This window comes from Mus pahari, chromosome 3 (assembly GCF_900095145.1).
Source record: "Mus pahari chromosome 3, PAHARI_EIJ_v1.1, whole genome shotgun sequence".
Classification (NCBI taxonomy): Eukaryota; Metazoa; Chordata; class Mammalia; order Rodentia; family Muridae; genus Mus; species Mus pahari.
The window spans coordinates 129,818,542-129,832,655 of NC_034592.1; the positions used below are offsets into that span (position 1 = coordinate 129,818,542).

The window sequence follows — 14,114 nt, forward strand, 5'->3', positions numbered from 1 at the left end:
TCCAGCCCTGCTTTTTAAGAAGTCCTTTAACACCCCCCCCATCCCTCTGTAAACTCCTCCCATGTTGATTTTTAGCTTGGACACATAAGCATTTTTGACAGATTATTGCAAAGATGGAGTTTTGATCATGTCTTGGGGTTTGATGGACATGGTATGTGTATTTGTGTGTGTGTGTGTGTGTGAGAGAGAGAGAGAGAGAGAGAGAGAGAGAGAGAGAGAGAGAGAGAGACAGAGACAGAGACAGAGAGAGAGAGAAAGACAGAGACAGAGAGAGGCAGAGAGAGACAAAGATGATGAGATGAAATAAATCTAATTTACAGAAGTGGAAATTGAGGTTTATGACAAGCTCCCCATTGCCAGGGAAGTTAGGGAGACTCACAATATGCAGTACTCAGGCGTTTGGTCAGGTAAGGATTTACATGAGCCAAAAGATAAGGAGACAGGCTACTTCAAAAGCTCAGGGAAACTAGTCCACCCCAACAAAACCACTACTAGCTTTCATAGTTTATTTTTTACCACCCAAGTGCAAAAATGCTTCTATTCTGAAACTCTGAAAGTTAAGCTACAAATATAATAGTCGGGTCCCTACATTTCAAATCAGGAAGTATCCTTGATCTTCGCTGGTCATGCCCAATTTCCCCGTTTGTTTCTAATGGGCTCACACAGCAAGTCTATTTTCTTTTTCTTCCCTAGTCTCTGAACCCGACCGAGCATCCAATGTTGTTTTTATTCTTCAAAATAGGTATCTGTTCTTATTTATTCCATTCATTTGAAGAAATTGTAAAAGATTTTGCTTTGCTTTGCATCTCTAACCATGCCTTTTTAAGCACGGGGGCCATGAGCGGCTGGAACAACTTTTATGGACTCGGGGCTGCTGCCCGACTTTTCAGACTTTTCCCGGCTAGCAGAGGTAAACAGAATCTTTGCAAAGAGTGGAGGAGACTCAAACAGGCAAGGGGAATACAAGTCTGGGGGGAACCCTCACCTGGGAACTGGAGGTGGGGGAGGAGCCTGCATTCCAAATGGGAAAACAGGTGCTGGGCGACACTGGCTCTCTAAGGAGGGGACCTTATGCTGACTTGATCTTTGAGATCAATTAATCTGTGAGTCTCCCTTCTTCCCATCCTTCCCTTTCACCCCAGCCACTCTCCACTGTCCGCGGAGCTTCGTTGCAGTCTACACGGTCCCGTGAGCTAGATTCCTGTTCGGTAGTCCCCCAAGGCTTTGCCTCCGACGCTTTCTTGCACCTGGCCACACATCAAACTTTAAAAAAAAAAAGCATTTTCTTATTTTTTAAGTGTTTGTGTAGTGGTAAAATTATCCATTGTAAAATGTCCCTAAAGAGTAAGGTAGGCTGTTCTTACACGAAGTCTTTTGCGTAGGCTGTTCTTACACAGAATCCTTACACAAAGTACTCTGAAGTTTGCGTTGTTTTTTTTTTTTTTTTAAAAAATAGACCAAACAAACCACCCCACGAATTTTAAAAGAAAAGGGTTTGACTTTAATTTCGAACCATGCAACGCACTGCCCAGTGTTCATTAAACAACGAAAGTGCAAGGCCTGAGCTAGGAGAAACGGGAACAGCGAAACCAAGCTCTACCAGTCCCCGGCTAGCAGACGAGGCTGCTGGAATACCGAGGCTCCACTCAGGCTACTTCAGAGCTTCTCTGCGAAAGCGGCTGTTTGCTCCTACTCTGGGTTCCTTCCTGGCAGAATCAAGCCGCGCACCTGAGGGTCCAGAATGGAACTTGCATCTGCTTGTTTAATTTACTCCTGGAGACCTGAAATGTGTGAGTCCCAGGGAACAATCAGCCCGTTGCACGCTTCGTTTGCACCCAAATAACTTTGCCCGCACCATCCCATCAAAAATCAAGATGGTGCTGAGAAGTGAAGCGGGAGATTGATTCACTCAGCCTGAACATTAGGGTCCTCCATTCACCGCTCTGGTGACAAACGGGCAGAATATTTCCTAGCGACTTTCTCCGCTCCCAGCTTCCAGTCCCCAGAAAGACTTCTCTTTTAACCTCCTCTTTAACTTCCAACGCCTATGAAGCTTGCCTCGCCTACTTTCTCTGCCCTGGGATACCCGAGCCAGGGACCCTTAGAGACCCTCACCTTGGTCCTCTGCCCCTGCGAGATTTCAGCACCCGGCGGACCGGGCTTTAGCTGTGTGGGATTCTCCAGCCCGGGGACTTGCACGTTCCTGGAAACCACTACTCGCTCACTTGGTTGCACGCCGGGTTTAGCGCATGCAATACTATTTTATCAAACCAAATGTGGAGTATACGAGCTTTCTTACCTTTGCGCGCACCTCATGGACCATTAGCTGCTCCAGAACGGTGGAGATGACCAAGCCGCAACCCGGAAAGTTGAAGAGACACTTTGCCTTCTGCACTCCACTTTGCGCCACCCCAGCCAGCCAGCTGCGCGGGAACCTGCGCAGCCAAGCCGGGACCGGACCCGACAGGGGGCGACAAACTGTAAGGTTTTTCCGAAGCCTAGACCTGCTGACCACTTCGTGGTCGAGCCTGCACACAGCTGGCTGTTGAGGAGGGAGCATGGTGAGGGGGAAGCCTGGCAGATTCAGCTATTCCAAAGAGCTTGCCGCCACAAGCGCAAATCTCCTAAATCGTTCCTCTACCTTCTCCTCTCCTGGATCACCAGTGGGCCTTCCTCTAGGGAGTTTAATGCTGTTTGGACTGAGCTTCTTGCCGGCAAAACGGCAGGCTGAGCAGAGGATAGCTTGGTTGAAACAGCTCTCTGGTGGCACGGCTAGCTTTAGCTGCTCTTTGAGCATGCCTAACGACCCCCATCCTCCAGCCCTTCAGCTAGCTACTTTGATGCATTTCTGGGTTAAGGGATAGAAGCTGTTTTTCACACCTAGCAGAGGCTCACACATTTCTTGCTATTCCTTGCCTGACTAGAAATCCTGGAAATGAATCTCTAGATCAAAGACTCTCAAATCCCAAAAGATCTGAAAAGAATTGAAAGAGAGGTGTCCTTACTCCCCAAAGCCTCAAGGAACTGCCCCCACCAAGTGCATTCATTCTTCTCTGCTCCTTGCGCTCTCCACCTGTCCCCCACCCCGTCCCAAACCGAAAGCTTCTACACCTAGCAAGCCCACCTTAAATCTATATTGTTTTTTCTAGGTCTTTACTGGAAGGCTACCCTGTTCTGATGGGCCTGGTGTTCCAAGTGTCTTTATTATGTCACTGGGGGCTTGGGGCGCCTTCAAGGGTGCACAGATCCCCTAGACCTCTTCCATATCCCAGCAACCTCTCTGAAATTCTTGGAACTTGAGCTCGCACTGTTTATGGGCTGCCAGACAGAGCCGCCTCTTCTTTCGAATCTTTCACCGTTCCCTCCACAACAACCCCAGACTACTGGGTGTTGTACCGTTTCCCTGGGGAGCCAGGGATTTATGACAAAGGTCCTTCTGACACACATTTGCAAGGGTTGAATGAAGTTCATCAAAGTTCCCTTCCCCAAGAAAAAGGAGAAAAGTGGTCAGGGCTTCCAGCGAGGCTCCTGAAGCTATGCTGACAGGGTCAACCTGCAGGAGCCTTTAACAACATCACTGCACTTGAACAGTGAGCAGTCTCCAGGCTGCTCTGAAGAGCTAGAGATGGAGGGATGTGTGTTGGTGAGGAGAGGCGTTTTCTTGATTCCTGAGGGGGTGTTTGGACGCCTTAGAAGGTCCAGGATTGTGGCTGTTTCCTGGGGTTCCATCAGGCTATTTTGTGATTAGCCCAAAGCTCTTGGTGTCTACTGGTCTCACCTGGAAACTCCCAGGTCTTGTTCTGCTGGCACCAGGTGCAGAACTCCATGATCCTCTCATTGCCTCCTTCGGGATTGCTGCCTTTATGAAGGCCAGCTTGGAGGCCTAGCACTGTGCATAGATATGGATTAGAAGAGTTGATTTTTTTTAAATACCAGAGCTGAAGGGTCATTTACCTCTTGGTAGACTACTGGTGCCTGGGAAAGGCTAGGCCAGACTGCTGAGGAATGGGTGTGTGTGTGTGTGTATGTGTGTGTGTGTGTGTCTTGTGGGCAGGATCTCCTGGCCTGTCTGAAAGAAACCAGACTATCTGGATCTGGAACAGGAGCTCAGCAACCATTAGGGTTTTTTGAAGATTGCCTGATTGTTGGGGGCAGGAAGCAGCAAGTCTGTCTTTCCTGCTTGTTCCTTGTGTCACTTACTGGAGAGGAATGAGTTCTGGTGGGTGGGCTTTGTCATTAGAGGCAGAACCTGGAATGTGCTCCTTTCGGGTCACTGAAATCACCTTGTGTTACTCCAAAGGCACTCCTGTTATGAGAACAGGATGGACAACGATGAGAAATGGGATCAGGGAGAGTCAGCTCCATAAGCCACTGTGGACCCTTCCTCGATGCCCCAACCGATGCCTGGACCTCTTTCTTTTCATCTTGGTGGTTCTCTGGGTGCTGTATCCACCTGACCTGTCTCTTCTCCTCAGGGCAGCAGGTGGTGGAGATAGCCACATGCTAAAACACCTTGCCAGGATCAACTACCTTCCAATGGGTTATTAGTAATGGCGGTAGAGGTGATTGTAAAACTGTAAGGTACGATCAACTTGAGATGACTCCCCTACCGTTCCTGAAGTAGGTTAGGAAGGCCACAAAAAAGCAACAAAGATTGGATGATCCCAGGATCTGGCTCAGGTTTAGGATGGTGTATATTCCTGGTGTGTGTGGGGGTGGGGTGGGGTGGAGGTGGGGGGAAAGGGTTCCGGAGGGGGTGGAGAAAGGCGGAGGGGGAAGCCAAGAACTAGGAGGAGGGGTAGAGTTTCTGGGCGGGGAGGGGGACGCCGGGGCGCGGTGACGGGAACCAATGAGCTGCCAATTCGTGAGTCTCCAGCGTGACTGTAGAGATTGACGTGGAGGACACGTCAAATTGATTCTCGCACCCTGCAGCTTCCCGGTCAGACGAATTTCTCCCAATCGGATGAAGTTCACCTTGGGCCTGGGGTCGCGGGCCTGGAGAGTGTCCTGGGAGCGGGCGGCGGCGGCGGCGGCTGCGGCAGGCCCTGGGGCGGGCGGCGCGCTGGGCAGCGGCTCACTGCGCGTCTCCAGCCGCCGCGGCCCACGGCTCGCGCGCGCCCTCCCTCTATGCCTCTCCGGCGGTGGCGGCGCCCGAGCTCTCCCGGACTGCGCCGGGCCCAGCCCCCGCCGCTCCGGCGCCAGGCAGCTGGCCGGCCCGCGCGCGATGGGTAAGGGGCGAGCCTCAGCCCGGGTGCGGGCGGGTGCGGAGCTGGATTGAGACTTTCTGCCTCCCTTCCTTCCCCCTGATACACTTTCCCTGGGCAAACGGGTTCTACGTCCTCAGGAGCCACGTCCTCTGCTGCTCCCAGCCATCGATGGGTCAGTCCCTTAAGTTCAGAGAGGAGGTGAGGGTATGGCCAAAGTCGCGAAAGGGCACCAAGGGCTGAAGAGCACAATGTCTGTCCCTGACCCCGACTTGTGCCAGCCTGTCCCCGGCTGGCTCTGTCCTCAGATCTGAGCTGTCGGAGGCTGGGGTGGACCTGCGGGTTATCTCAGAGTCGCGCTAGGGTGCAGGGCATTGGTCCTCCAAGGACACCCTTGAGTAACTTGCCGGTGTTTTCTCCCTCGCCTGCTCACTCCTATCCGGCGCGTCTGCAGAGCAGACGTACGGCGAAGTGAACCAGCTTGGTGGCGTGTTCGTCAACGGCCGTCCCCTGCCCAATGCCATCCGCCTACGCATCGTGGAGCTAGCACAGCTGGGTATCCGACCCTGTGACATCAGTAGGCAACTGCGGGTCTCTCATGGCTGCGTGAGCAAAATCCTGGCGCGCTACAATGAGACCGGCTCCATCCTGCCCGGGGCCATTGGGGGCAGCAAACCTCGAGTTACCACCCCCAATGTAGTGAAGCACATCCGGGACTACAAACAGGGAGATCCTGGCATCTTTGCCTGGGAGATCCGTGACCGGCTACTAGCTGACGGTGTCTGTGACAAGTACAACGTGCCCTCTGTGAGCTCCATCAGTCGCATCCTGCGAAATAAGATTGGCAGCCTGGCGCAGCCAGGGCCATACGAAGCAAGTAAGCAGCCGCCACCGCAGCCTGCGCTGCCCTACAATCATATCTACCAGTACCCCTACCCCAGCCCAGTGTCACCCACGGGCACCAAGATGGGCAGTCATCCCGGGGTCCCCGGCTCGGCAGGCCACGTCAGTATCCCGCGATCATGGCCTTCCGCACATTCAGTCAGCAACATCCTGGGCATCCGGACGTTTATGGAGCAAACAGGTTAGTCATGATGTCTTTCTTAGTCGTGATGTCTTCGGTAATTTTCTACAAAAGGCAGAACTTGGGGCGGGAGGATGAGCGAAGGTGTTGCATGCCCTTCTCCTTCTAGAACTAATTTTGGCTCAAAACTTAGTTCAGGACTGGTCACACAGGCTGGGGGTCCAGAACCTTCTGTGAGAGTCTTCGGACATCTTGAACTTTTTATGACAACTATGGAAAATATTTCCCAAATAGAAGAGCAGGCGCAGACCACAAAATCGGAGGCCTGAAATTGCACTTTTTCATTCTTGCAAAAAGAATGCAAATGCCTATCGCCAAATCTAAGCCAAACAAACCGCTTGGGCCACTTTTGCTCAGCCCCTTCTTTAGCTTTCAGGTTCCTTCAAGAGCTTATGCGGGCTCAGGAGCTCTTTTAAGTAAAAGAGAAAGAACCCCTGTGGTCAGTGTTTTCTTGTTTCTTTTTCTTTTTCTTTTCTTTTCTTTCTTTCTTTCTTTCTTTCTTTCTTTCTTTCTTTCTTTCTTTCTTTCTTTTTTAAGTATGGGGCTAGCTAGACCTCTGTTGGGTTCAGAGGCCATTTATGTCCTGCCATTAGAATAGAGGTAATGACGCCCTATTCTCTTTGGGGCAGTTGTTAGGACTTGCGCTGCGGTTGTCATTAAAATTCAGTCAAATATTGGTAATTTCTGTTGCATGGAAAAGACTGGAAGTTTCAGGCAACTTTGATGCCCTGCCTAGTATGATAGATATGTGGTGTTGTCTAGAAGCATTGGCTCCTTTCCCAAGCAGCTAGTGTTTCCTTCCTTAGCTCCCGACCAGAAGCAGACCTGAGAAGACCCAGGACACAGTAAGCAGTCCCAGAGAAACAAGCTGGGGAAAATGGATTGCTTAGCCCAATCTCCGAGGCCCTGCACACTGTTCATTTGGGTGGCACTATACCAAAATAGCACCAACTAAATCTATCCATGGAGCAGCAGAAGGCAGGCGATTGGGAAGTGGCTACCAGGTCTGCACCCACCTTTAAAGGTTTCCCTCAGCAGGGGGCACACACCTGCTCTGGGAGCAGCTCTGTACTTGAGACATCTTGGCATTGGTGTCTCTTTGGGGAGACCATGAATGTCCCTAGAGGCAGACCTGGGTCAAAAAACAAAACAAAACAAAACAAAACAAAACAAAAAACCCAACCAACCAACAATCAACCAACCAAACAAACAAAAAAACGGTCTCCTAGCCTTCTGGGTGCTACTAAAAGACATCCAGAGGTTTACAAAATGTTCGTGAAGTTGCCTCGAAATTGAATCTTTCTGGTTGCTGCTTCTGAGCAGTGGAGAAACTACCTCCGGTTGAGCCTTGCCGGTACCTAGGCTTTTTCGTAGGAAGCGGGCCCAGGGTTGGAGGAAATAAAGGGGAGGCCCCTCTCCCCCTTGCTCGGAAAGGCCGGGCCCTGCCACCTCCCCCACCTCCAAAGAAAAGCCTTTGGCGTTTGTGGCAGCCTCTGGGGGTGGGAGGGGATGTCTGGCAGTGCTCTCTGATTCTAGTTGGGTCGCTGATTCTAGTTGGGTCATTGGCTCCTGTACAAAAGTCTGGGCTGGAGGTCTTCACAGATATCCACTCCATCCGCGTTCCTGCAGGGGCCCTGGCCGGGAGCGAAGGCGCTGCCTACTCCCCCAAGATGGAAGACTGGGCGGGTATGAACCGTGCGGCCTTCCCCACCTCGCCAGCCGTGAATGGACTCGAGAAACCTGCCTTGGAGGCAGACATTAAATATACTCAGGTAACCAGAATGCAGGGCAGTAAGTGACCTTGGCGGGGGGTGGAGTGGGCACAGAAAGGGTTAGGGTGAGGAGAAAGAGCAGCAGCGTCTCTCAGCCGGGCTTTGCAAAGTCTGGACAGAGAGCGTCTTCCAGCGGCCTATTGCTGTCCTCAAGTCCCGCGGTCCTAGTTGGGAGCAGTCTGGCTTTCGAGTGAAGATTGGCTTGCCTTTCCATTAAAAAACCTCTGAGATTTTAAAATCAGATTTATAAATCAGATTGCTAGGGAGTCCTAGAACGGTGACAAGTGACAGGACAAGAGAGTTCGTGCCAAGGCCGCCTGTGCGGGAGAAACCAGAGGGTTTTCTGACTCGGTCTCCTTTCTCTAGTCCGCTTCCAGCCTCTCCGCAGTGGGAGGCTTCCTTCCTGCCTGCGCCTACCCGGCTTCCAACCAGCACGGAGTATACAGCGCTCCAGCAGCCGGCTACCTATCTCCCGGCCCGCCCTGGCCACCAGCCCAGGCACCCCCGCTGGCGCCCCACGGAGCTGGTGTGGCGGTGCACAGCGGGGAGCTTGCAGCGGCAATGACCTTCAAACACCCCAGCCGAGAAGGTGAGGGGCGCCATCTGGGAGGTGTCAGGTTATTGGAGGGGTTAGAAGGTGGGGGAGAGGAGCTTGGGAGACAGAAGAAAGGAAGGAGGGAGGGGATGAGTGAGAGATGGGGGTAAAAGTAGGGGAGGGAGACTTGAGGCGATTGGAGTAGATTCAGTTCTAGCAGGTGCCCTTAAGAAAGGGCACCTAGAGAGTGAGCGACTCACTTTAAACTGCCCCCTTTAACCTATTGAGAGAGAAGAAAGAGGGTCAGGCTGGTAATCAAGACTTTAGGTGTCATTGAAGTTCTTACATCCTTGGTCAAATTGTCCCGTTCTGGCTTCATGTTCTCCATGCCAAGAAAGATCTACAACGCCCACATTTGTGTAGACTGCAAAAAATGTGTTAACTGCAAAACAGTCCAGGCCCACATTTGGGTGGCCTACAAAATGTAGCTTTCTATAGCGGAGAGAGTCCTGCACTTCAATCTTACAGGTGGGGTTGGACCCTATCAGTGACACTCCTGACTTCCACATCTGAACTCCCCACTGATTCTTGCCCTTCCTTTTCTTCTCCTTTCCCTTTAAAGCTTGGCCCTGATCTCCTTTTTAGATTCTTGTTCTTCAGCACATTCAGTGGGGCAATCGAAAGCATTCAGGTTCTTTCCATCCCAGGGCGCTGTGGCTTGGGGCCTCGTCCCCCTCCCCCTTCAAAAATCTGCTTTCTAAAAAGTCAATCAAGAGATTTAACATATGGGGCCAGCATGGATTAAATCATACTGTCTGTGAAGTTCTTGTTTTTCACTAAACAGAGAAATAATTCACCCGATCTTGAATCTGTCCGTTATGAACCTGCACGTATTTAGGTTTTGATCACCAGAAAATTTAAACTTCACTGCTCCAATAAGGGAGCCTCGGCTCCCGCAGAGAAGGGAACCGTGGACACAAACCAAAGTACAGAATGAGTCAGAAGGGTTTTCTGGGGTTAGGAAATAGTTCATTCTGACCTTACCTGTCTCACACCCACCAATGCTGGAGAGGGTCTTGGTGGGGTTGGCTGTGCCCACAGCTAGACAGATGATAGTGCTCCCCAGACAAAAAGACCTATTTCCAAGAAGTTCTGGTGAGGCCAGGTAACTGAATCTGGGGTTTGGAAGGGAAGACTATTTACTATCCACAGGAATAAACTGAAGGAAGAAAACAGCTTTTGAAATTTCAAAATATTTTAAAATTATTTATTTTTATTTTATGTGCATTGGTGTTTTATCTGCATGTCTACATGAGGGTGTCAGATGTTGTAAACAGCTGTGAGCTGCTATTTGGGTGCTGGGAATTGAAACCCATCTTCTGGAAGAGCAGTCAGTGCTCTTAACTGCTAAGTCATCTATCTCTCCAACCCTTAAATACTTTATAGAACAGTTCTATCCTAGCCTATTAAGATTGCACTCAATTGTCTAGACTGAGTCAGAGAGTTTATTTTAATTTAATTTAAATAATAGGATAACATTACTTGCTCACTTGGAGAAAAAAAAAAATCCATGAAAGAATTCTGAAACCTGGAAATAGCTCTCAATAGCCCCCTACATTTAAGGACAGCTCAAGGGTCTCAGGGTGAGTTCCTCCTCACTCACCAAAACTCTGGACTGTTGGTACAGATATTTGAATGAGCTTTGCCACCCTGTGTAAAGTGCTTAACTGAGCAGGCTTACTTAAGTTAAAAGTGTTTAGTCAAGAATTTAAGTGATTTCTTCTGGGTTGGTCCCAAGGAGAAGGAAGTAAACTAAAGAGTTTGTTGATTCCAAAAGGAAGTAATTTTCAGAAGGGCCACTTGGTCCTGAGGATGCTTCCGCCCCACATAAAAACCTGTGATGTGTCAAGAATAAGATCTAAAGGTGATAGATCACACACTCACTAACTCCAGAGACCTGTAGTCAGCTTGGGAGGGATCTGTATTTGGGGGTTATTTCTGATCGATTTTCTTTATCAGACAACCCCTTTTCAGAAATACAGAACACCTCACTGGCAGAATATCCCTGTGATCATCATATCTGCCTCCTACAATAAAATGCAGAACCTACAACCAAGTTAACTACATTGGTGATTAAATTAGTAAGTTAGTGTCCTGAGCCATACAGTGCCTTAAAAAAAATTCGGTTAAAGGAATTATTCACATCCATCCCTTTGAACAGTTTCTCAGGCTGGCTTGCAAGCATTTGTGTGTTCCATGGTTGTAAACAGAATTGTTCGTTAAGCACCTGTTTCTGAAACGTAAAACTTACACACTCCCTTGCAGTATGAATTTACATTCTTCTCATGGGCAGAAAGAATTGCCCCCTAACTGGACTCTGAAGAGTCAAAGCAAAGTTATATAATCCAGTGCCATTTGCTTTTAACAATTTCTTAAACAATTAATGTGTTCAAAGAAAATTGTTTCATGAGAGTTTACTGTCATTATTCTTTGTTTACTGTATAATAGTAAAATTAATACTAGTTAACTTTTTTGATACAAAATTGTCTTTGCAGAGACAGTAGGAATTTGTATTCATATGAATATAAATATACCCTGTAAAAATCAAATTATTTTGATGACCTAATGCATATTCAGGATACAATATTCACTAGTGTGTTCCTCCAGTTAGCTGCAAATGGGCATCTTACTCATTATTCAGCCTGGAGCCTCATCGGATATCAGCTTGTGTGTCACAATTTACTGCCTTTGCCTTCATCTTGTCGGACAGCGGGAAGGTAGTGTCTCTGGTTTCCCTCCTATGGAGGCAAGAAAGCAGGAATGATTGTTGATGCTTCCCTTCAGGGAAAGGGAACTTTAATCCTTTGGAACTGGGAGAAGAATAAGGAAGTCTTATTCTCTTCCCAAGGAGGGAATGGGCTTTTAAGAACAAACACAGCCACCCAAAGTTCTTTGTGCCATTACTTTCCTCCCGAAGGTGAGGGACCCCATTGACTTCTCAAGGCAAAAGGCATTCATGCGTTTCAGAAACCAGCAAACTTTAACGTTCCAAAACTGATCCCAGGAGGGATTTAAAAAATAAGGGGTGGGGGAATTAAAAAAAATCACATTTATGAGTGTCACTTTCAGGCTTCCAGTAAGAAAACTTGCACAAAGAAAACTTGCTATTTATTTGTTAAAGAGAATTTACAATTTCGTTCTGATTATTGCTAATCCAGAGTTGGTGCTTGGACAACACCGAATGAGAATTCTGTCGTGGATGACTAGATAGCCTTTGCAAATTATGAAACTCCTCACTATTCCCTCTCCTTTGGTGGAGTCCCAGCCTTTCCTGGTTCTCTGTCATATGCTATGTTCTTGCAATTCCCATATTTTTAAGTTGTCCTCCCTAGTTCCCAGAGACTAGAGTATGCCAAGTGACTGGGGGGGGGGTAAAGGTACCTACAGAAGGTACCCCCATTCCCAGAGTCCTACAGAACCCCCAACTCAAAAGGGGGAGGAAACTGAGATAAGGGAAAAATAGGAGAATCTCCCCCAAAGTGGGGGTGGAATTCATCTCCTGGCTCCTGAGTGTTTATTTTTCTCCACTTGTCATTCCTGCCTGAGAAGCCTTCACGATGTTTTAAAAACAGGTCCTCACTTTTGAAGTGTGTGAACAGGATGGAAAAGATGTCTGGTTATTTGGTTGTACAGTCATAACTGTGCTTAGTAAAGTGAACTGAGAGGTGGGGTATCGCCTGGAGGACTTTGGTCCGGACCATCTGTATATCAATCTCTTTAAATATCTCACTAACCTGGTGTGTGTGTGTGTGTGTGTGTGTGTGTGTGTGTGTGTGTGTGCCATTACTTTGAAATAGGACAGTCAAAGTTACGCCTGGAGCTGACAAGTCAGAGTTCCCTCTCATCGAATTGGAATTGCGGTTTAGAGAGTGGCTTTTTGCGGGAGGAGGGAAAGAAAAATCGAAAACGCACCCCTTCAGAGATCATTTGTTTTTGCCTCCTGGTGCGAGGAAAAGCTGCACAGCCAGCCGGGGTTCGGGAAAGTTCGGGAAAGGAAAAATAGAGTTGCACAATCGTGGCGTCACTTTCTGGCTTCCAGTAGCAAAACTTGGGCCCCTTCCCAAAACCCCAAATAATAGAGCAATGCGCAGAATACCGTCTGATCTGGCAAGCCCACTGCCACTTAATCCAGCGGCCCACAGGCCCCAGGATGCTCCGTGGCCGCAGTGTTCTGCTGCTTATCTAAAGCTCCACCTTGGCTCAAGTCTGAGGTCCCCAAGAATGTTTGGTGGCCCGTTTTCCGCAACCCTCCTACCTCCAGACACCCTAAGCTGCCCCTCAATCCTGCTTATCCCGCGTGGGTCTGGAGTGGATCCGTGGGTCGGGGTCGGGAGGACATGCTCTACCGGGTCAGCACCAGGTTAGTCATGAAGTCTTCTTAGGAGCTGAAGACGTCCACACCAACCCTGACATCCAGGGTAGAGGAGGAAGTCTTGCTTCTGTGGTCATCATCAGGAGTGAATGACTGGCGAAGTGGCCTGTTGAGGAGATCCACTAGCCTGCCTTGCGGAGTGGCTCCCTGAACAGGACACGGAAGGATGAGCGTCCCCGAGTCCGTGACCTGCTGGCGTCCTGCTCCACAGCCTAGGCTCTGGGAGGTGACCCGATGCTCCTGTGCTTCCTCCGCAGGGACCGACAGGAAGCCCCCCAGCCCAGGAGGCAAGGCCACGGACGCACTCGGTAGCTTACACGGACTGCCCATCCCGGCCTCGACCTCCTAGGGGCTGTCCTCTCGCAGAGCCACAGCCCAACTCAGAGGAGCCGACCGGACTGCGGCTCAGCTCCTTCGACCTCTTCGTCGCTGGCAGCATCCTGGAGTTGGGGCCCCGCACTGCCTCGGTCTCAACAGTTCCGCCGGTGTTTCCTCCATGAAACCCTGGAATTTTTTAGGTCTTTCCAAGTCTTGGTTTTAGATAGCTGCGTTCTCCTAACCTTCCTAGTTCGGAGAGAGACTCCTGCATCCACAGCCTCAATTTATTTTTTTCCCCCATCCATATCCTTCCTCTCTCTTCCCCTCCCTCCCTCCACCTGTTCTCTATCTCTCTTCTCTCCTCTATGTTCTCATCTCAATCCTTTCCCTTTCTGCATTCTCTCTCTCTCTCTCTCTCTCTCTCTCTCTCTCTCTCTCTCTCTCTCTCTCTCTCTCTCTCTCCCCACACACACACACACACACACACACACACACACACACACACACACACACACCTTTATCACAATCAAAGGTCTTTACAGTTTCCCTGGGCTCTACTTCTCCAATCAGTGGGTGGGGAAAACTTCAGTGCATTCTCCAAGAACCCAACCTTCCTTTATACCCTTCCCCCCACTCCCCTGAGCATCCACAGTCCCAAGGGAGTGGGGCTTGAACCTAGGAGCAAAGCCAAAGTCCTTAATCATATATTTTTATAGTAACAAAAAAGAGTACAACTTCCTTGGATTGCTGCCCTTACCCCAAGAATATT

The 14,114-nt window shown here is 49.5% G+C and overlaps 2 protein-coding genes across 2 annotated transcripts; one reads left to right on the top strand and one right to left on the bottom strand.

The window, feature by feature from the left end:
• Positions 1-1,478: 1,478 nt before the first annotated feature.
• Positions 1,479-2,740, bottom strand: LOC110318551. Its single transcript, XM_021193694.1, has 2 exons — positions 2,300-2,740; positions 1,479-1,781 (listed from the first exon to the last, which is right to left on the bottom strand). The coding sequence occupies exons 1-2, from the start codon at positions 2,558-2,560 to the stop codon at positions 1,716-1,718; spliced, it is 327 nt and encodes a 108-aa protein (XP_021049353.1). The 5' UTR covers positions 2,561-2,740; the 3' UTR covers positions 1,479-1,715.
• On the top strand, positions 1,871-13,398 carry Pax1 (paired box 1). The gene is made up of 6 exons (XM_021193693.1): positions 1,871-2,480; positions 4,933-5,228; positions 5,659-6,288; positions 7,918-8,060; positions 8,427-8,649; positions 13,285-13,398. The coding sequence occupies exons 2-6, from the start codon at positions 4,964-4,966 to the stop codon at positions 13,374-13,376; spliced, it is 1,353 nt and encodes a 450-aa protein (XP_021049352.1). The 5' UTR covers positions 1,871-2,480; positions 4,933-4,963; the 3' UTR covers positions 13,377-13,398.
• Positions 13,399-14,114: the final 716 nt, after the last annotated feature.